Below are 21754 nucleotides of genomic sequence, written 5' to 3' on the forward strand. Positions count from 1 at the left end.
TAAAAAAAATTAATCATAAAGACTAATTCATCTCATCACTATCTAAATTAGAAAATTTTGCTTGGTTCAAACAGTCATAAGGTAATTTATCATCACTGTTATATATAGTATCTCTTAACATCTATTCAGTATTTCCCCCACATTTGTCACATCTCTTTTTCTGTTAGCAACAGCATAATGATAATTAAACATATTTATATAAATCCGAATACACAGAAAGATAGGCGTGTATGCCGTTGCATATCTCTGTAGCCCAGAGCTAATGTTTCTCCCGACCTTGAATCTCTGTTCATGTTTTTAATACTTTCATTTTTCACCTGCATTGTATAATTTACACATCTATCATATGTCTTCTTCTACTAAACCTGTGTTCTGTTAAGTCAAACCCTAATTTTTCATGGTATTCCCTGAGTTGCCAAATACTTTCCAAATGCATTCATAATGAAATGAGTAAACGATAGTGTGAGCCTGCTGTATATAAACGAAACAAAACCTTGTCTTCATCCTTACAGAGGATGTTTTTGGATAACTAAAGATGAGCACATCAAGTAGTACTGGGAAAAGTACACATGCACACACATACACATGCATGTACACACAGGTGCATGCATACTGTATACACACACACACACACACACACACACACACACACACACACACCAGAGGCCAATGGAGGGCATCAAGTCTGCAACAATGTTACTAAATTGTGTGGGTATACTGATAAATTATTCCCAATGGTAAGAAAGAAGATGTCAGAAGAGTAGAATGGATGTCTGCTGTCTTCTGTGGTGTGTGTGTGTGTGTGTGTGTGTGTGTGTGTGTGTGTGTGTGAGAATTTGTGAACCCTTTATAGCAGTACACCATAATTCTAATTTAAAGCACTTTTGAGATAGCAATGACCACATGAGTATTACTAGCAAGCATATGATACCCATTCTGAGTGCCAAGAGATCAGCTCTTCGACTCGAGAGAGTTGACGGATGCTTAGAAGAGGCTTGTCACAGATGTCTGGTGATGAATGATGACTTCAGGCAAGACAACAGAAAGACCCACACTAAGAGGCAACCAATAACTGAAATGTCTGGCAATCTGTTTTTGAAAGTCTGTCACACAGGAGACCCTTACAAATGACGCATAGAGGGCTAGAGAGTTGGCTCCGAGGTTAAGAGCACTTACTGATTCTGCAGAGGACCTGGGTCAATTCTCAGCATCTCTACGGCAGCTCACAACCATGTGTAACTCAGTGTCCGGGATCTAGTACCCATCTGGCCTTTGTGAGCACTAGGTATCCAGGTAGTGTCTGTATATGTGTGCAGGCAAAACACCCATCCACGTTAAGTAATATTTTAAATCAAACAAGAACCTCAGTATCCTCAGAGGAGTTCGCAAAAACATTATCTGAGAAGCTGTTTTTTAAAGCCTCTTAGGGTACCTCCAAATTGCTTTCTAATTAACCAATAAGAAAAGACAAGGCTTTTCGACTTCAGTGTCAACTGCAAGAAGACCACCATATTGCCCAAAATATCATCTCAGTCACACAAAGAATGGCATCCTTTCCAAACACAACTTTCTGTCCCAACTTGTGAGGGGCAGAAGCTAGTAGATCTCTGTGAGTTCAAAGCCAGACTGGTCTACATACAGAGTTCCAGATTAGCCAGGGATAAAAAGTGAAAAGTTGTCTTGAACAAAACAAAACAAAATGAAACAGAACAAAACAAAAATTTTACTTTCTCTTGAAATTCTTATGTCATATGTAGAGAGAAAGGTATGCTTTTCTATGTTTTTATGCTGTATATAAAATTTATAATTATTAAAATTAAATACACATAAAAAGGAGTCCTCCAGCAAGTCAATTACTGTTCTATTACTTCTGAATTTATCACAGAATTCTTGTTCATTTATTAGATTAAAAAAAAACCTGTATGCAATGGGCCATTTGAAACCATGAGAAAATGGAAATTTTCTGAGATAAGGCTTGGTCTCAACACTGTGCTCATACATTCATTAAACAGGCCCAATCTTAATAAGAATCCAGCTTCATCTCTTTCAGCATCCCAGGAAAGCCCTATCTCTCCATTTTCCTGTCCCTGCTGGTACGCACTGTTTCCCCCATTTTCAGACATTTAACAAAAGAGGTAAGAAAATAAAAGGAGGGTATTCACAAAACCTGAGATTTCAGATCTCCCACTTGAACATAGTAGCAGGTAGAAACAGAGCCAATGCAAGTTTGAACATCGACATTCTTTTTCTTTGTGGAGTACCTGGGATTGAACCAGGGACCTGCACATACTAGGTAAACAGCCTACCACTGAGCTCTGTCTTCGGTCTCTAAGTAGTGAAGTGTTCAATCATTGTCCTACTTCCCATAGTATTGTTGAAAATCCTTAGCATAGATTAACTTACATCTCCTTAGAAGTAAATGAAACACACAACGACTTTGAATTGTGTAAAGCAAACTCTGCCTGCAGTGGTTCTCAAACTTCTCAGGCTGTGGCGACCCCCAACCATAAAATTATTTTCCTTGCTACTCCATAACTTTAATTTTGGTGTTATGAATAGTAAGGTATATCTCTGTGTTTTCTGATAATCTTAGCTGACCCTTGTGGAAGGGTCATTCAGTCCCCCCTCTGAAGAGGTCATAACCTACATGTTGACAACTGCTTTTATGTCATAAAATATTAAGTGTATCGACAAATAAATACACGTTTTTGTGTGCTTGACAGGGTCTGATGTGTCCAGGACTGGCCTCAAACTTATTCTATAGCTAGGTCCAGACCAATGTGAATTACATAGAAATACCCAGTCTCAAAATCAAAATAACCTAAGAAGGCAGTTAAAGGAAATGTACCACAACTAATGAATCATTTTGATAAAAATAATCCTGGTTATAGTTCTGTGAAAAAATTAAAATGCTCCAGTAGGCAACATCTCATGCTGTGTTTACATTCCTAGTCAAGGCAGAGAAACACAGGCTGAAAATGGTGGCCTCTCATATATCCAGGAGTTTGGTAGGTTCATCTGTTTAAATACATATAGCCTTTTCAGCTTTCCAAGATTTAAATGACAGCATAAACTTGTGACATTTTTAACATAGTAATTATAGATAAATTATGCACCTCGGGCTTTAGGAACAATTATGTGCTAATCAAATTCTAGATCTTATCTTAAGCCCATTAAGGTAACAGAAAAAAATGGTTTTTAACCAAAAATGTCTTTCAGAAGCTTTGACAAGAAGCATAATTCAGTTAGAAACCTGACAAAATATATTCCAAAAAGAAAAATAGAAGCTGAAACTGAATTGTGCAGAGGGAAAGATCTCAAACCCCAGGATATCTTTAGCCACATCAGAAAAATTCTCACATATTTTAACACAACTGTCATCGTCTACTAAATTTAGAAAACTACTACAGTTTTACAAGTGTAGACTATTCACAAATACATTTTTCCTTTGATTTAATGAATCTTGCCAAGTACATCTGCCATCTATATTTCAAGACAGTTTAAGGAAACATGATTTTTTTTTACAAGGTGGCATTCAAGGGAACTGAAAACTGAGGCTTTGAGCTCAAAGCCATGTGGTATCTGTCTTCACATGACATGACAGGGATGATAACCTCTGGGACCATATTGGTCTGCTTCTTAAGTCAGCATTCCTCTGGGAAATTATCCAAGCCACTCTTCATGTGTCATGTTTCTTAGTGAGCGGATTATAAATGTTATCTACAAGACAGGCTAGAGAGATGGCTAAGGGTTAGGGGTGTGTATTGTTCTGCAGAGAATCCAAGTTTGATTTCCAGTACCCATGGAAACTCCCTCTGACTCCAGTTCCAGAGGATCTTATGACTCTGGCTTCTAAGGGATCCAACATATACATGGTACATACACCCATACAGACATACACATAGATTCAAAAATGATAAGGTGAATCCTTTTGGGGAAAAGCATCTCCTAGACATCCAGCTGAACCTCTTCCCTGCAGTAGAGAAGACATAGAATGCTAGTACATCCTCTGTCCTCTATCCTAAGTCATGGTTGACTCCCTACGAGCTTCCCTGTGGTCCAGGTTAGCATAACTAGATTCAATTATTTGTATCTACAATGTGACCCTCCACCCGTTTAGGGTGCTGACTCAAGCAGTCACATGACCGTGGGCCCCATATCCATTCTTATTGCTTGGTGATGTGGAGCTGGGCCTCGATTACATTGTTCCTGGCCAAAGCCAATGCCTTACACAGTACAATTTGGCATGGATTTCTCAGCCTTAAGTAATAAAGAAACTGTCAGTATCTAGACAGTAACTCAAAGACATTACTGAGAGAATAACCCAGTACTGACAGTGATGTTATCAAAACACAGTAAACATTTCAAGTTTGAATAAAATAAAAAAAAATCCAGTTGAAAAAACACAGCCCCTCCATTTAAACCTACTATTCTCATATTATTCCAGCCTGCATAATGAAACCAAATAAGACACTCATTTTGAACGTTAATCCCATGTTATGCCTGTGTAAATTTAACTGGAATCACAGAGAGAGAGAGAGAGAGAGAGAGAGAGAGAGAGCGCGAGCGCTCAGGCAGATGCTTTGAATAAAAGGCTCTTCAGGAGGTGTCTGACTCCAATGTTTACCTGCAGTTAAGGTCACACATTATGGTGTGTGTGTGTGTGTGTGTGTGTGTGTGTGTGTGTGTGTGTGTGTGTGTGTGTGTGTTTGCATGCTAGGGACAGTAAACACGCTCTTTAAAGGACATTATTATAAGTGCTCTGGCCTGTCCAGGCCACTTAGGCTTTACCACCCCGACTCAGTTTTGAGTTATGGCTCCAAAGTAGCCATCAACATGCAAGTGAGGCATGAACCTGGAGATCAATACAGCTTTACTCATGAGCACTGACACCTGAAGTTTATGTAATAGTACACGTCACAAAATATTGTCCTTGTATGCTTGCTCAGCCATTTGACAATGTAGAAACCATTGTTAGTTCACAGGCTATGGAAAATCAGTGGCAGAGTACACTCTCCTAGGCCAGTTTACCCAGGGACTTACATGTACACCGACTTAGCTGTTATTTAGATGAGTGGGCAGAGACAAGGATACCTTCAGATTCGAGTTGTTCCAGGCCATAGGAGGCAGCTGTATTTGGGCGGCTGAGGGATGGACTCGTTCTTCCCTCGGAAGGGAGTGCTGGAGAAATTGTGGGAGCTTCCACAGTCACTGCAGGGGGTGTCATTGGGGAGCCCAAAACTGGTATGAATTCTTCATTTGGCCCAGTGATTGTGTCCATGAGATCTGCCAAACGCAAGAGACAGGGCTTGACCCACAAGATAGTCAACATAGAAAATGTTACCGTTAACTTTGAAAGGCAAGAAACTAGAAACACAGTAAATTCTGTAATTATAACTTAAATTCATCTCTTCTCACATCAACCTAACCACACACAGAAAACATTTCATCATCCTGAAAAGACAATGTTTCAAATCATAATTTTGCTTTTAAATTTTAATATCTAACATATTCTATTGACAGTATAATGGATCTAGAATTTCATATGGGTTTCCAAAGGCAGACAATTGAATATATATGTTTTAATTAAATACCAGGGAATAGTTTGGATAGACCAAGTATGCTTTAAAAAAATCATGTGGAAGAGACTCAGCCTAGAACTCTACCTAAAGTAGACTCCATTTCAAGACATCCAAATGAACCCCCAAGCTTCCAATATTAAAAGCATCAGGAAAATGCAAATTAAAACAATCCTGAGATTCCACCTCAAGATCAAAAACTTAGGTGACAACAGACTCTGGTGAGGATGTAGAAGATGCTGGTGGGATTGCAAGCTGGTAAAACCACTTTAGAAAACAATCTGGTGGTTCCTCAGAAAATTGAAAATAGTTCTACCCGAGAACCCAGCTACAGCACTACTGGGCATATACCGAATATTTGCTCCAACATATAACAAGGACACATGCTCCACTATGTCTGTAGTAGCTTTATTTATAATAGCCAGAAGCTGAAAACAACCCAGATGTCCCTCAATGGAAGAATGGATACAGAAAATGTGGTACATTTACACAATGGAATACTACTCAGCTATTAAAAACAATGACTTCATGAAATTTGGAACTAATTTTAGTTCCAAATGTATGGAACTAAAAGATATCATCCTGAGCGAGGTAACACAGACACAAAAGAACACACATGGTGTATACTCACTGATAAAGACATAATACACCAAAACCTCAGAATACCCACAATACAACTCACAGATCATATGAATCTTAACAAGAAAATCAAAGTGTGGATGCTTTGATCCTACTTAGAAGGAGAAACAAAATAATCACAAGGGGTAGAGGGAGGGAGTGACTTGGAAGGGAGAACTGAGGAGGGGTATAAAAGGGGGGCAGGATCAGATATGGAAAGAGACAGGAGAGAATTGAGAAAGTTAGGAAAATGAATAGAAATATGCAGCAGTGGGGGTGGGGAACTAGGGGGTAGCCCCTAGAAAGTCCCAGACACCAAGAAAGTGAGAGGTTCCCAGGATCCCACGGAGATGACATTAGCTGAAATACCCAACGGGAAGACAGAACCTGTAGATACCACCTCCAGTAGGTAGGCACAGCTCCCAGTTGAGGGATGGGACCACCCACCCATCTCAAAGATTTTAATCCAGAAGTGTTCCTGTCTAAAGGAAATGCAGGGACAAAAATATGAAGCAGAGACTGAAAGAAAGGCCATCCAGAGACTGCCACACCTAGGATCTATCCCATCTACAGACACCAAACCCCAACAATTTTGCTGAAGTCGAGAAGTGCTTACTGACAGGAGCCTGGTATAGCTTTCGCCTGAAAGGCTCTGCCACAACCTGACCAATAGAGATGCAGATATTGACAGCCAACCATCAGACTGAGACTGAGGACTCCAATGGAAGAGATGGGAGTAGGACTGAAGGAGCTGCGAATTGCAACCCCATAGGAATAATAAGAATATCAAGTAACTGGACCACCTCCCCTCAGAACTCCCAGGGACTAAACCACCAACCAAAGATGGTTGGGTCCATGGCTCTAGCTACATTTGTATCAGAGGATTGCTCTATTTTGGCAGCAATGGTAGAGGAGGCCCTTGGTCCTGTGAAGGCTTGATACCCCAGCATAGGGGGATACTAGAGCAGTGAGGCAGGACTGGGTGGGTGGGTGGAGGAGCACCCTCTTAGAGAAAAAAGGGGAGGAGGAATGGGATGGGGAGGATTATGGGGTGGGAGACCTTGAAAAGGGAAAACATTTGAAATGTAAATAAATAAAATAACCAATTTAAAAAGAAGAATCTACAATAGTAGCTTGAATCACCAGAATCTTCCCAGACCGATTTCACACATTGCCAACTTTATAACTCAGAATCTCTTTGCCTATGAAGTCACAGGGAATATTTCCCATAATATATAGCCACTGAACCCTATTATATTCCTTATGGGTAAATAAGTTGGTGCAACAACCACTCTGAAAAGAAGACATTGCCTCTCAATGCCAAACACTCATACATCCTATGGCCAGCAACTCACTACCTAAGAGAAATTCCTTGGCATGTCCGATGCTGTACACGCAGAAGAATGCTCATAATAGAAGTATTCACAACACGTATACCCAGAAGTAGCCCAAATGCAGACAGCAGGAACGTAGATGAAGAATGGACGAGCAATGAGATGTGTTTACATAATGGAGTAGGATACGATGGTCAGAACAAAAAACTACAAGTCATTTGGCCGCTAGAACAATAAGTGAATATGCTGAGTTCCAAAAACTTCATCTGTGGTGTAGGATTTCTCTTAGAAAGTTAAAAACACAGGCTGGAGAGATGGCTCTGTGGTTAAGAGCACTGACTGCTCTTTCAGAGGTCCTGAGTTCAATTCCCAGCAACCACATGGTGGCTCACAACCATCTTTAGTGGGATCTGATGCCCTCTTCTGGTGTGTCTGAAGGCAGCTGCAGTGTACTCATATAAATAAAATAAATAAATATGTAAAAAAAAAGAAAGTCAAAAACAGAAAATTTAAAATGTATACTTGTAGTAGTGCGTACAGGTACAAGAAACCAGGAAGTGGCATGGACTGCAGGGAATTATGAAAAAGAAATTGATAATGCTGGTTGTCACGACTGATAGGAAGTGTCATCAGAGTTCATGAGAGTCATGGTCAAGACTCCAGAGTTGAGTTTTGTTTTGCTTGGTTTTCTTAGGAGGATTAGGGGACTGGGCTGAAAAATATTTATTATATTGGTGCAAGTACCTCAATGGATGTCTAAAAGTCATCCTTACTTGGCTGATGAAGAGAGAACCGAATAAATACATGCATATTGTTCTCCATTTCTTTATATATATTGTAAAAATAAATATATATAAATAAATGATATAAGTTAATATAAATATGTATATTATTTATACATCCCAGAGAGAAATAGATACTACTGGAAATGAATAGAGGTTTACAAATGTTCAGAAGCTTACCTGGGGCCCCAGTCTTAGACAGGGTAAAGGTGGCTTCAACCCAAGGTCCTCACTATTTTTACGTTTACTCACCCTGGCTCTTAGGCGGGAGCCCTCAGGAGGATTGGACATGGGAACCAGGAGAAGAGTCTGCCTCATCCATTGACCCTATAACATTTCTACAAGCAAAGAGAGCCGACCATCTTTCCAGGTAGGGAACATGTGTATGCTGGTGAAAGGGCCAGCTGCCTCTCTCATTCCAGTTATTAACAGTAAAGACCCACACTCGCCCTCAAACACTGAACCCACATTCCCCTGCTGACCTTCCATGGATGAGGTAAGTTGGAGAGACAGAGGGACAACAGTGGTGGAGGCTGGAGTGGCCAGAGACTCCCATCGTCTGGAGAGCTCAGCATCATCCACTTCAGCAGACACAGAGGAGAGGGATGGCATGGCCTCTTCAGGCTCCCCACTGCCTCTGGGAACCTCGACGGTGGTCATATGCTCTTGTGTCACCACCGGTAACGTGGAGTCTATTTCTTGAGTGGCCATTGTCATCTCTGGAAAGGAAGGAGACATTTTAAAGTAGACCAAATTCCTATAGATTCAATTCACTATGAAGTTAATTAACCAAAAAGAGGCAGCCAGCTCTTTCAGAGACTGGGACAACAAAGAGAACTTGGGAAGCAAAAACCAGTAAACGATGTTATTATTGCTGCTTCTAGGGAGTTGTGGAACAATCTAAGGAAGAAATAAAGAAGCTAATGAAAAAACAAACAAACAAACAAACAATAAACCTAAAATAAAATTGAAACAAAATTGGGAGCCGGCTAGCTGAGCTTCTCAGACATATTTGAATATTAACTGAATCAGTCTGTTATGAAATAAACCATTGAACTGAGAACAAGATCACCAATGGAGGAGTTAGAGAAAGGACTGAAGGAGCTGAAGGGTTTGCAACCCCATAAGGACAACAATACCAACCAACCAGAGCTTCCTGGGACTAAACCACCATCCAAAGAGTACACATGGACAGACCCATGGCTCCAGCTGCATATGTAGCAGAGGATGACCTTGTTGGGCATCAATGGGAGGAGAATCCCTTGGTCCTGTCAAGGCTCAAACCCCAGTGTAGGGAAATGTCAGGGCAGGGAGGCAGTAAGGGGAACACCCTCACAGAAGAAGGGGGATTTGGGATAGGCGGTTTATGGATAGGAAACCAGGAAAGGGGAAAACATTTGAAATGTAAATAAATAAACAAAAAATCCAATAAAAATAAGTTTAAAAAATAATAAATAAAAACTTGTTCACTTAAAATAAATAAACTGTACATAATAACTAAGTCACACTAAAATGTTTCAGAAGTGTTTTGCATATTAATGCTCATATTTGTGTACATAAAAGGGGGAATGAAAGTTGGCATTTAAAAAGAAACCCATAATTACAACAACCAATCAGTGCTCGCATAGCTTCTGGGATAGAAGACAAGGTAAACAGGGTACAGAGTGTGCTCTTAATTTACCGTCCCACATGAGGTAAAAGAGCAGGACAGTAATAGCACCTGTGGAGTCCTGTCATCCAGTGGTTAAGAATGCACACCACAGTGCTAAGTTACTTGGGTCTGAATTTTGATTTTACCACTCATTAGCTCTGTGATCCTAAACTAATTAATTGGACATTTTTGGGCCTTCAGCTTCCTCAGGCATATTTGATCATCAGACTAGGCTATCATCAAACCCATTTTATTTTTTAGCTTGTATCTGTAAAAGCTGAAATAAGTCCAAAATATCACAGTATAAATGTAATGGTTGAATATATGCTGGGGACCATGTGATTTTATGTTCTAGAAGCTTAAGTGCTATAGAAAATTCAAATACAATTCTCATTTAATCCTACCTAACATCGTCATTCTTTTATAGGCAACTCACTTAATGTTGTGTTTAAAGCAGGCTATGCCTGGTGTGTAAAATGCCTTTAGCTCAGCTTCTGAGATCTCTTTATGAATAAGCAGATCTCTACACTTGTGAGGCAGGGCCACACATTCAAAAAGTCTCAAACTTTGAAAAGTTTAAATACATCTTATAAAATGTTTTCCGGTAGCATATATAAAAATTTATGCTTTATTAGCCCAGTCTTCAGAAACTAGAAGCGAGCCAGTGTGGGTCTGAGCACCTCGAGGTCCTGTCTCAAAAATGAACAAACAAAAACAAAACAAAACTCTAATAGGCATTTAAAGCATTCTGTCTTACCTTTATTATTTATCCAATGGCTATTGTCCCCATTTATAGTAGATCTCAACTAAACTTTAGAAGCCATAACATTATCAATATTTTTGTTGATATTTTTCCTATTAATAGGTAACCTGGGCCAGGTTACAAGATTTGTATACATTCTGAAACAAATTGAAATGTGAATACATATAAATTTACCTAAAGCCTTCCCTACCATATGTTATTATGGGATTAATCACACAATAAATGCATAATCCATCAATGGCAGATATTAGTGTTTTTACTTTCTGATATTCAAATATATGGAGGCCAGGAAAAAGTGGAAAATTCAGAATGAAGCCTAGTGATGGTTTTTAATTTCTTTCATATTATTACTAGACAACTTAGTTTTGGATTCATAAGGTCAGAGAACTAAAGTGGTTAAAATCAATAGATAGATATTTCCCTAATTATTTTTGGTGAGAATGTCAAAAATGTACACATAATTCGCAATGATGTCCAAATAAGTACCAATATTATTATTAAACTATTTAAACACGTAATCGTTTCTTTCATATTTTCACAGGTGTTTATATATTTTCATGACAAAAAATCTGAAAACCATTAAACTCCATTGGTTGCAATGCTATTGATATATTGGTTGAGACTAATGCTTCTGGAAGCTGTGCAGCAGACGGAGAATGTTCTAAAGCATCCCTGGTCCCTTCCCAGGAGATGTCAGCAGTAAGCTTCACCGGAAGCAACGGAAAGCATCTTCACGTATGGCTACATGTCCCAAGGAGGAGTGGGGTCTGTGCAAAATAGTCCACGTAGCGGGTTGGTTTATGGCTTATGTTAATTGGCTTCCCACATTACACAAGAGTTCACAACGGCTCTGTGTGACACTGTAGGTCTCTGCCCTTAGCTGGTTCTAACTGGTAAATAAAGTTGCTGGTGGCCAGTGACTGGGTAGGGAGACATAAGCGGGACTTTGAGGGTGCAGGGCAAAAAATAAAAGGGGCAAAAATAAGAGGGAGAAGAGATCATCATTGCCGAGAAGAGAAGGTCTGTGTCTGAGGAGTGTAGAAGAGGGACAGAGACATTGCCAAGATGTAAGAGTCTAGAATTATGGCCCACGAGGGCTGAAGGCCAGGGTCTGTGGCAGCCAGGATAGAAAGAGGTTTTAGGAAGTAATAATTCAGGAATATCAGAGGAGAGAGTGTGTTAGCAGTGGGAAGGTTTAGAAGTGGCCCAGCCACTGAGCTGCCCACTGGCTGGGGAGTTTAGCGTGGACTAACTAATTACTACTTCACTCCAAAGTTGAGGACCTTGATTTATGTACAGAGTATGATTTTTTTTATGGAACATATATGATTTATTTGAATACTTCTGTCTTTGATTTAAACATGTGTAACTATTTCTAAGTCACCTTTAACAGGCAAAAACAGGGTTTAGAGAGATGGCTCAGTGGTCAAGAGCACTGGCTACTCTTAGAGGATCCAGGTTCAACTCCCAGTATCCACATGGCAGCTCACAACTGCCTGTAAGTCCTTTTCAAGGGGATCCAACACCCTCACTCAGACATGCATGTAGCTAAAACACCAATGAGCATAAAATAAAACTTAACAAATTATTGCAAAAACAAACAATCAAACAAGTGGAGCAAAACATGGCCACTCAGGAAACAGAGGCAGGAGGATAGTTGTAAGTTTCAGGTCAACTGGACAACATTGTAAGTTCAAGGCAAATCAGAACATACAGTGACTGACAGGAGCCTGACATAGCTGTCTGCTGAGAGGTTCTGCCAGAGCCTGACAAACAGAGATGCAGATATTCACAGCCAACCATCAGACTGAGACTGGGGACTCCAATGGAGGAGTTAGAGAAAGGACTGAAGGAGCTAAAGGGGTTTGCAACCCCACAGGAAGAACAACAATATCAACCAACAAGACCCTCCCAGAGCTCCCAGGGACTAAACCACCAAGCAAAGAGAACACATGGAGGGACCCATGGCTCCAGCCACATATATAGCAGAGGATGGCTTTACTGGGTGTCAGTGAGAAGAGAGGCCCTTGGCCCTGTGAAGGCTCAATGCTCTCATGTAGGCATGCCAGGGCAGGGAGATGGGAGGGAGTGGGTGGGTGGGGAAACACTCTCATAGAGAGAGGGGGAGGGGCAAAGGAATAGGGGGAACTCCAGTGGGGAAATCTTGAAAGCAGATAACATTTGAAATGTAACCAAGGCAACAAGACACATGCCTAGAAGTTAGGAGCAAAGGCAGAAACACTGTGAACTCAAAGCAACCTTTCAAGATCCCATCTCAAAAAGTTTTAATATAAATAAAAATTGAAAAATATCCAAATTGAAAGTGGTCAAATTAAACGAAGTTTGTAGATATTTTGTTATTTTAATTTTTTAGGTTTTTTTTTAACCTTACCTTTTAGCACATTTCCTGCGGCCTGCTGTGGCACAGACTCATATTGAGACAGAGAAACTGCAGTCTCTGAGGAGAGCTGGGTCCTGTCCCCCTGGGTGGATGCTGTGAAACCTCCTGCACTTGAGAACAGCTTCATAGTAGAAACTTCAGGGTCTTCTACAGGACTCGTGGGAGTGAAGGAAATCTGATGGGTCAGGACTGTTGATCTCTCATCCCCCAGTGCAGTTACCAGGGTTGTTCCCAAGGGTGTTTCTCCTCCCGGGAGCCCTGGAGCCACCTTTGCAACCTCTGTGGAAGTGGGGCTCTCCTCAGTCCCCTCAAAGCTCTCAGAGTTTCCATGCGGTTGCTCTGTTCTCACTTGAGTCTCTGCATTGTCTCCTGACTCTGGGGGCCTCCCTCGATTTATGCTTTCAAATTTGGTGTCATCCCACTCCTCGCTGAAGACAGAAGAAACTGGGTCAGGTGTACCGACACTCACTGTGACCTTAGGGTTTCCCAAAACACTGTCAGCTGTTGGCTCAATAGTCAGGACATTCTTGGGGAGTGTCACCAAATACTTAGTGGTATTGCTCTCGACATTGTCAACTGCCATCTCTGAGGGTCTCTCCCTATCAGGCTTCATCTCTCTTGTGGAATCAACATGAGGAAAGGCAGTAGTTCTCATGGCTGCATCTGCTTTGATGTTCTCAGTTTCTTTGGTATTTATAGAAGAAGGAGGTGACTTTCCTAAGCTAACTGCTTCCTGACTTTCAGTTGCAAACACCTGGTTATCTAAATACTCCAGGAAACCATGGGCTCCATCTGTGATCCCTTGTACCATGGACTGGGTGCTTGAACTGCTGTAGGGTTCCTCCTGTTCAGGATTCAGAGAAGCAGGTGAAGAAGAAGCAACAGTTAATACGGACTTGGAAAGGCTGTGCTCAGGAGACATTCTTTCAAGCTGGCTGGGGCTATGCTCTTGGTCACTGGTTGAAACCACTGGCTCACCAGAAGAGTAAACACCAGTGCTGGTAGCATACAGTAGCCCAGCTCCTGCAAGGTGACTCTCTCTGCTCACAGAGAATACTTTATGTAATGGTGTCACTGACGGTCCTGCAGAGAGTCCCATGGGAGCATCAGAGGACATCTGCTGGGGTGTGTACTTTGGAGCAAAGGAGATGTTTTCTTGGTCATCTGTGTTCATCTTCTGGGGCTGCTCCTTCTCTGCATAAGCGTGTGATGTTTCCCTCCTTTCCACCTGTGGGAAAGCTCGACATCCTGTGGCCAAGGTGAGGAAGAGAATGCTGCAGAAAGCCACACAGGAGGGCAGCAGAGTTGGTCTGCTCATAGTGGGAGGAGAAAATCGATTGAAGGAGTCGACAATTCCAGTAACTGAGTCCTGTAGGCAAGTAAAGCATAGCACACTGTCATATGGATGTGTTTTTGTAAATAATATGCTTTAAGTCAAACCAGACGTGCAATGATGAGAAGAGAGGTAGGAGATGGCTGTTCTATTTCTCTGTACCCTTGAGACATGGGTAACCCAGTTCACTTTTTCCTGCTTAATTCTTCAGCTGTTTTGACTTAAAACTGCCTGGAAAACAGTATATGAAAATCACTGTAGAAATATCACCATGTCTAGGAGGTGGAAAGTTAATGTTACAAATTAAAATAAAGAACTTGTGTGTCGCCATGATCTGCATGATTGTGCCCCTGGGACTCATGTGAGTTTTATCATAAGGATGGTGAACATAGAGTCTGATGAATAAGACTAGGGTCCCTGTGGAAGAGTCCTAGGACATTCCCTTCCCTTCTGTCCAACGTATGAGAACAGAAACACTTGGTTACTGTGGACCAGGCCCTAACCAGCGTCCACAGCTGCCGTCCTTAGCTTGGACTTCACAGTGTCTAGAAGTGTAAGAGGTTCATCTGAGGGCTTTCGTTGGTCTCCTAACTGGGATTTCTAACAGTTCTCCTCCTCTCCCCAAGTTTTGGTATTTTGCTACAGCAGTCAGAATAGAAAGTATGCTTTGGAAGCAGAAATAATAAAACACGCTGAATGAAAATCAGTTAATTTCATGAGTTTAAAAATGCATGTGAAAGATCTCCAGCCGAAACATACTTTTTAAGTGTTCAAACTATTTGCAACAAAAATTATACCCAAAACCTCCATGTTTCAAAATCTGAGTCATAAAATGTACTAAGACCACACAAACATATGGGTTTTTAATGTTTACATTTTTACTTCTTACTATTTAGCTGTGATTTATAATAATTAGATCTATTTTAGTCTTCAAACTATTCACAGTTGCACTGCAGCTAAAACTACAGGCACATAACATATCTTCCCTCAGTTTAAAGATATACAAATATGCCTGTCTATTGTTCTGGGAGGGTCATTAGGTTTCATAACACTGAAAATTCCCCAGCACAAATAGGAAAAAATATTTAAGATTCTATAAAATTATTTTTCTAAAAGGTTAAATCCTGAAATTAGATTCTAAAGTTCAAAGACTCATTTTTATGAAAATTACATTTCTCCTTTCACTTACATCTAAGCAACTAAATTGCCGAGGATGTGCAAATGCTGTGAAGTTGTGAAATACAGAAGCCCACATTCATGAGGTTTTCCTCCCCTGAAGGGTTTCAAAGCTTTCATGTTACCTCATTTAGTCTTTTGGTTGTTCTTTTTTGTTTGTTTGGGTTTTATTGTTGTTTTTTGGGTTTTGTTTGTTTGTTTGTTTGTTTGTTTTTTGTTTTTGAGACAAGGTTTCTCAGTGTAGCCCTGGCTGTCTTGAAACTCACTTTGTACACCAGGCTGGCCTCAAATTTACAGAAATCAGCCTGCTCTTGTAAATATACCATATTTACATTGTTTAAACATATATAAAAAGGAATCTATAGGAGCTGAGGACTACCAACACCAGTACCCCCCAGTGACCATCTTGCAAGCTGATCTTCTCACCCCTCTCAAGCTTTCCTGAGAACCCTTTGGTCAGAAATCCTTGGATGAGTAACATCCAATTTTTCCATATCCATAACTGAAAAACGCAACAAACATTTGCTGCACTCTAAGCCAGTGGGTTTCTACAGTTTGCTGTACCAAATCTTGACTCCACAGAGCTTCTGGGAAATATAGGAAGAGAAGCCATGTGTTATCAAGTGCCATGCAGAGGATTGTTATCAGCATGCAGAGGACGCTGAAACCAGAGAAGCTAGGAGGAGCATTAAGCCTGTCCATGTCTCCATACCACCCCACCCCCAAGAGCCTTAGGCAGTGGAAGGGGATGGCATTTAGATGGCAAGGGTTGAAGCAGTTTTAAATAATATTAAGTTGTCTATGTATAGTGTGATTCTAAACAGAGAAAATATTTGAGAAAAGAGAAAAAAAACACACGCCAAGGCGCATGAACATTTGAGGTGCCATTCTACTTTACATGTGCTAGAACGTCCCTTCTTCCTTAGCCAGGTCAAATGGGCCTATGGAGGGATGGCCCTGGTGCCCCAGTTTCCCTTCTTTAAAACAAAGACAAATGAGGGCTGTGAATGAAAATCTCCATGGGCAATGAGCCCTTTGGATTTCTGGGTAGACAAACTGAATTGTGAAATGATATTTATTTTAAAGGAAAAATGCTGATAATAATGACAGACATCTCCAATTTATTTCAGATCTACTCAGGAAGCTGTCTGTTCTTCTTTCTAAAGAAGAATGTGCCATCGTACTAAACATAATAGATGATGGAAGGGACTGCGACTAGGGCTCAGGGACAGAATTCCTGCTTAGCATGCACAAGGCCCTGAGTCGGACAAAAGATACGTCGTAAAAGCTGAGTCTACACGATTCTATCCTTCTGAATTAAAAACCAGAGTAGCCCAAAATGTTGAGAATTGGGGGTTTAGAGGTCCATGAACTCACATTAGAAAATTATCTCTGAATTGACTTTTTTTGTTAACAGTTGCCATGTGCTGGTGAGTAAACCTCTTCACTTCTGCCTTTGACAAAACATGGGGTTAAGGAAACAAACCATAAGATCCCCTCTCCCTCTACAGTTGTAGACTCATGTCTGGTTACTATGAAGTTAAAACAAACCTAAGACTATTCCTGCAGTCTCAGCTTTTCTCCATCAGGGAATGGAGGTGGCCACACATGTGAAGAAGCACTGTACATTTTATGATTTGTAATCTTGTGAGCCGAGAGGAAATTTTTATGAACACTTCAGGTTGAGGGGAAAGGATAAAAAAAATGTAAAGGTTTAAGTAGCCTCAACCACCATGCCAAGGCAGAATTCTCCTCCAGGGTCTTATTTCATCTATGTCTAGAGTTATAGAATGTCTGTGTGCAGGGAATTCTGCTTCCTCTCTAGAAGATGTACCTCCTGGGATTAAAAGCTGGCCACCTGCTTTCTAAATCCAATCACCTCAGAGAAAGTAGGAGTGAGCCACAAGCCTCCTGTGTCTGTGTACTGAGGCCTTATGCTCCTTTTCTCCACTGTTGGAAACAACATGTAAACTTTAAGAGAGACTGAGATGATATAAGAACGGCTGCCTGACACTCAGAGGAACTAGCAGATGAACTTCAAATCCCTCCATCTCTCAGGCTCAGTGCAGGTCCCCATCACTGCTCTTAGGGGTTTAGCATCAAACAAAGGGACCTGCATGACATTAGAAAATTATGGAAGAAAAGTCAGACCACAGGTTGATGCAAATATTAACCCTGAACAAACCCTGTGGCCATATTTTGTGGTCTCAGGCCTTTGCTTTCTTTCCTCTACACTATACCCCCTATGTGGCCAAGTGCCCAGAAGAGAGGAAATGCTGAGCAGATCTTGGCTGAAAAGCCAGGATTGTCTATCGGCTGCTCTGCAGGGAGAAGGGAAGAGGGGAAATGTCAGTGTTTATGAGCATCGGTGTCGCAGGTTAAATTACCTCAAACATTAGAATACTTAAGGAAGAAAAGGAAATTGTTCTCCTTTTAGTTTCTGTTCACACTGTACCTTTGGGTGCTGCTCTGTCTGTGTCTCTCCATGCTAGTTAGTTCTCAGGAACTCTACCCAAATTCCTAACAGACAGCAGATATTTGCTCCACCTAGATTAAAAAGCATTCCTTAGGGAGCTCATCAATACCACTTTGTCTGTCACTCGCTATCAAGGCACACTGATGGCTTCTGCTGCTGTCTGAGTGATTTGCTGCATTTCAGCCAGCAGTGTGCAGATAAGCTGTTCTGTCAAGCATTATCTTTGACCATCTTGAATAGACACAGTCCAGAATCTTCTGCTTTGTCAATCCGGTACACTCAATCTTCAAGGACCATGAAAAGCAATGTTTAAAAAACAAAACAAAACAAAACAAACAAACCTGGCAACTGTAGCCTTAGGACTGAAACACAAGGTCTTCTACACAGTTACTTGGTCGATGTGTACCCAGCTGAGATGAAGGCCGTTATTACTTCAGTGTGTTACCAAAACAAAGACAGGATAGGGGACTCAGCATATTAAACATTTTATGTATTATGACTGAGCTCACAGAATAAATTAAATTTTCATGTCTATTCTTAAAAAGACTATGAGCATTGCCCCAAGCATACTGAAGGCACAGAAACGCTCTTACAACTGGCTCATAATTACAGAAATACTGTGGGAAAAACTGAGGAGAAATACAGGAAAGATCCCTGCTCGTAGATTCCCCTTGTCTGCTGGAAAGGTGGGGTTGCTCTTTTATCCAAATGGACACTTGAACTTCAAGGCCCGGAGGATGTATTTCTGTAATGTCTGCAGTAAAATGTTGTCTGCAACTCAAACTGACAAACTTCCAGTTCTGCATGGGGTCTTTCCTTGTCTTTCAATGCCTGGTGGCCACTGAGGTCTACCTCAAGCTCAGTGTTGGTTTTCCCCTAACTTTCAGTCTCATCTTCATTTTTTTCCTCTTTGAAATCCCAAGTCCTAACTGCTGGGACTCTGCCCATTATTATCCCTCTTGGAGTGGCTGCTGCCTAACTAGATGCTCATTATTTTAATTGCCTTCTAATTGGTGAATCTGTCTAGACTGTCTCCTTTATAATACATTATAGACCACCCAGATGGCTTGTTCTTGAGAATAAAATGATAGTGATCAATCAAGAGTGGCTACTCCTTGGGTAATGCTCTGTGCCAACTGCTGTTAAGTGCCTGGTGCAAATTTACCTTATTGAATCCCACAAAATGTGGTAGGTGCTACCACGGTCCTGATTACCTTTTAGATGAAAAAGCTACATGTTTACAGAGGATAATTAGCTTGCTTCTGTGATAGCTTGTAGCTTTGTTTGATCTTTTGGAGCCTTTCAGACTTCAATATCCTTGTCTTTGCCATCTGGCTTCTCTCTTCCCCAGGCACAGAATGTAATGTCCCCAAATATCCAACCCCCCAGCTGTACATCTACTATCCAAATCTCACACCAGGGCCGAGCAAATCCCCATATTCAGGCAGATAAAGCTCCCACTTAAGAGCTTTACTCATGAGCCTTCGTATTGATTCTGTGTCCACCATGTTAGCCTGACGTTTGCTCTGCTCTGCACCCTATATCAAGCCCTGACCGTGTTTCCTATGGATATCAGAAAACAGATGCTATCAGAAAACAAAACATAACACGTGATACAAACACACAAGCTGGCCCATTCTCTTCCCATTATCTCTCAGCTTCTTTACCAGTAATTATCATCTTTATAAGTCTTCTCACTTCAAATGAGATTGCATCTCTAGTATGTTCACATTGGTATTTTAAGTTTCCTTTTTTTTTTCCTACAGTTTTTAATGATGACAACTGGATAGAGGAGGCAATCCGTACATAGCTGGTGGCATGGAATAACTATGAGTAATCATTTAAGGATGGGGTATCCATTGTCTACCATTGGATTTCTGACAGCATTATTTAGTCTCTCCTCATCTTATTGTGTGCTTTTCTCCCTACCTGGCCACTTTGGGCTGATTATTCAATAGAACCAACAAATTGTGTATGTTCTTGTTTAAACTGTATTTTGGCTCTCTCTCTCTCTCTCTTTCTCTCTCTCTCTCTCTCTTTCTCTCTCTCTCTCTCTCTCTCTCTCTGTGTGTGTGTGTGTGTGTGTGTGAGAGAGAGAGAGAGAGAGAGAGAGAGAGAGAGAGAGAGAGAGAGAGAGAGATGGGGGAAGTAGGAGCAGTTATACGTAACTAGCCTGAGAATACTGAGAATATCAGGTCAACTTGTTTCCTAATAACCTTCTAATCTTTCAGAAATCCAATCAGTGATTCTCTGATTGATGAAGGTGGGGCATGTCTTTGGTGTTCTTGTTAGGTATCTTAATAATCTCTTCACTTTGTGCTTTCCTTGATCCTCATGGATCCATGTGTCACTGTTTTATCTTATCTTTTCCTAAGCATCAAGGTTCTCCTTGTCGATACTATTTCATTAGTCAACTCTGGCTCTATTAATCTAGCTATAGATCTTGGCATTGAGGCACCACATTACCTATTGGTTCTAAGATCTGGGCGGCAGCCATCCTTTACTGTAGATTAGAGATGGGATGACAAATGATTCTTTCAGCAGACTGGTCCATCACGGTGGAATGATGGAGAATGAAGTAGCTGTAGAGAATTATGTTCTCCAAGGAGCACAGCAGTCCAGGCCAGTGCTGACTGAGAAGAGGGTGAGTGGTCAACCCCCAGCAAAGTGCTCTCTCCAGGCTCCAGACCCCAAGTGAGTTCTGCACTGCACTGTGCTTCCTTCCAAAGCTTTGTCTTTAATGATGCTAACAAACAACATGCCCATGCTTCTCGCCCTCAGAATATCATCCTATCCTTGGTAAGAGAAGTTGCCCTTGACGATTAACACACGATGCGCTAGTTCTCTGGGAATCTTGAACAAGCCATGACAGCAAAGGTACTAAATGGCAAAATAGAGATAAGAAGACTCAGACTCATGCTGAGACGTCATGGTCACCACCAGTAGCATCATATGCATTCTGTTTTCCTCAGAGGGTGGAGGACAAGAAAACAAAATGACAGCAGGCTGGAATATGAACCTTCCAAAGAAACTTAAACATCATGCGATGGGAGATGCGTCAACACAGATCTGATACACAAGTCCCTCAAACCTCAGAGAGCAATTTGAACTATCTGTAACCTCACTCAATTGTGCACTATTTGTCACCTAACTTCGTTTTTCAGACTTTTAGTGCGGAATCCTCGCCTGATCAGTTTCCTACAGGAGGCAATTGTTTCCACAGCAGGCAGTTCTTTTCAATGACCCAATTCAACACTTTATTTCTGTCCTTTGTGAGTCACGAACCTCGTTTGTCTGGCAAGATCTCTAGGCACTAGTCGGCCTTTCACAGGGAGCCGAAGGGACTTTCAGAGATTTTCCTCATCACCAATAATTAAACACAATGTGAAAAATAACACTGTCCACACATAGCTTAATTGAAAAAAAATTAGTTTTCATCATGGAGAATAAATTCAGATGACCTTTGAAGGAAAACTCCGTGAACAGCAATGCATCACGTGTAGTGGCCCGCCCATATCTTTACTCACAGCACTAGGGGCACGGGCAGACATACATCTCTTAGTCCCAGGACAGCCTCATCTGTACGTCTAAGTCCAGACCAGCTGGTGCTACATCATTAGATCATATCTCAAGGAAGAAAA

The 21754-nt window shown here is 41.1% G+C and overlaps 1 protein-coding gene across 2 annotated transcripts in view; it reads right to left on the reverse strand.

Moving 5' to 3' along the window:
• Positions 1-21754, reverse strand: part of Armh4 (armadillo-like helical domain containing 4) — a 101092-nt gene that overhangs the window by 77558 nt on the left and 1780 nt on the right. For both annotated transcript variants that reach the window (NM_001108374.1, XM_039093475.1), the window contains exons 2-4: positions 13120-14497; positions 8796-9032; positions 5095-5286 (exon numbers count right to left, since the gene is read on the reverse strand). In NM_001108374.1, coding sequence (NP_001101844.1) covers positions 5095-5286; positions 8796-9032; positions 13120-14497 — 1807 coding nt within the window. The remainder of the gene's footprint in view (positions 1-5094; positions 5287-8795; positions 9033-13119; positions 14498-21754) is intronic.

The sequence above is a fragment of the Rattus norvegicus genome, chromosome 15 (assembly GCF_036323735.1).
Source record: "Rattus norvegicus strain BN/NHsdMcwi chromosome 15, GRCr8, whole genome shotgun sequence".
NCBI lineage: Eukaryota > Metazoa > Chordata > Mammalia > Rodentia > Muridae > Rattus > Rattus norvegicus.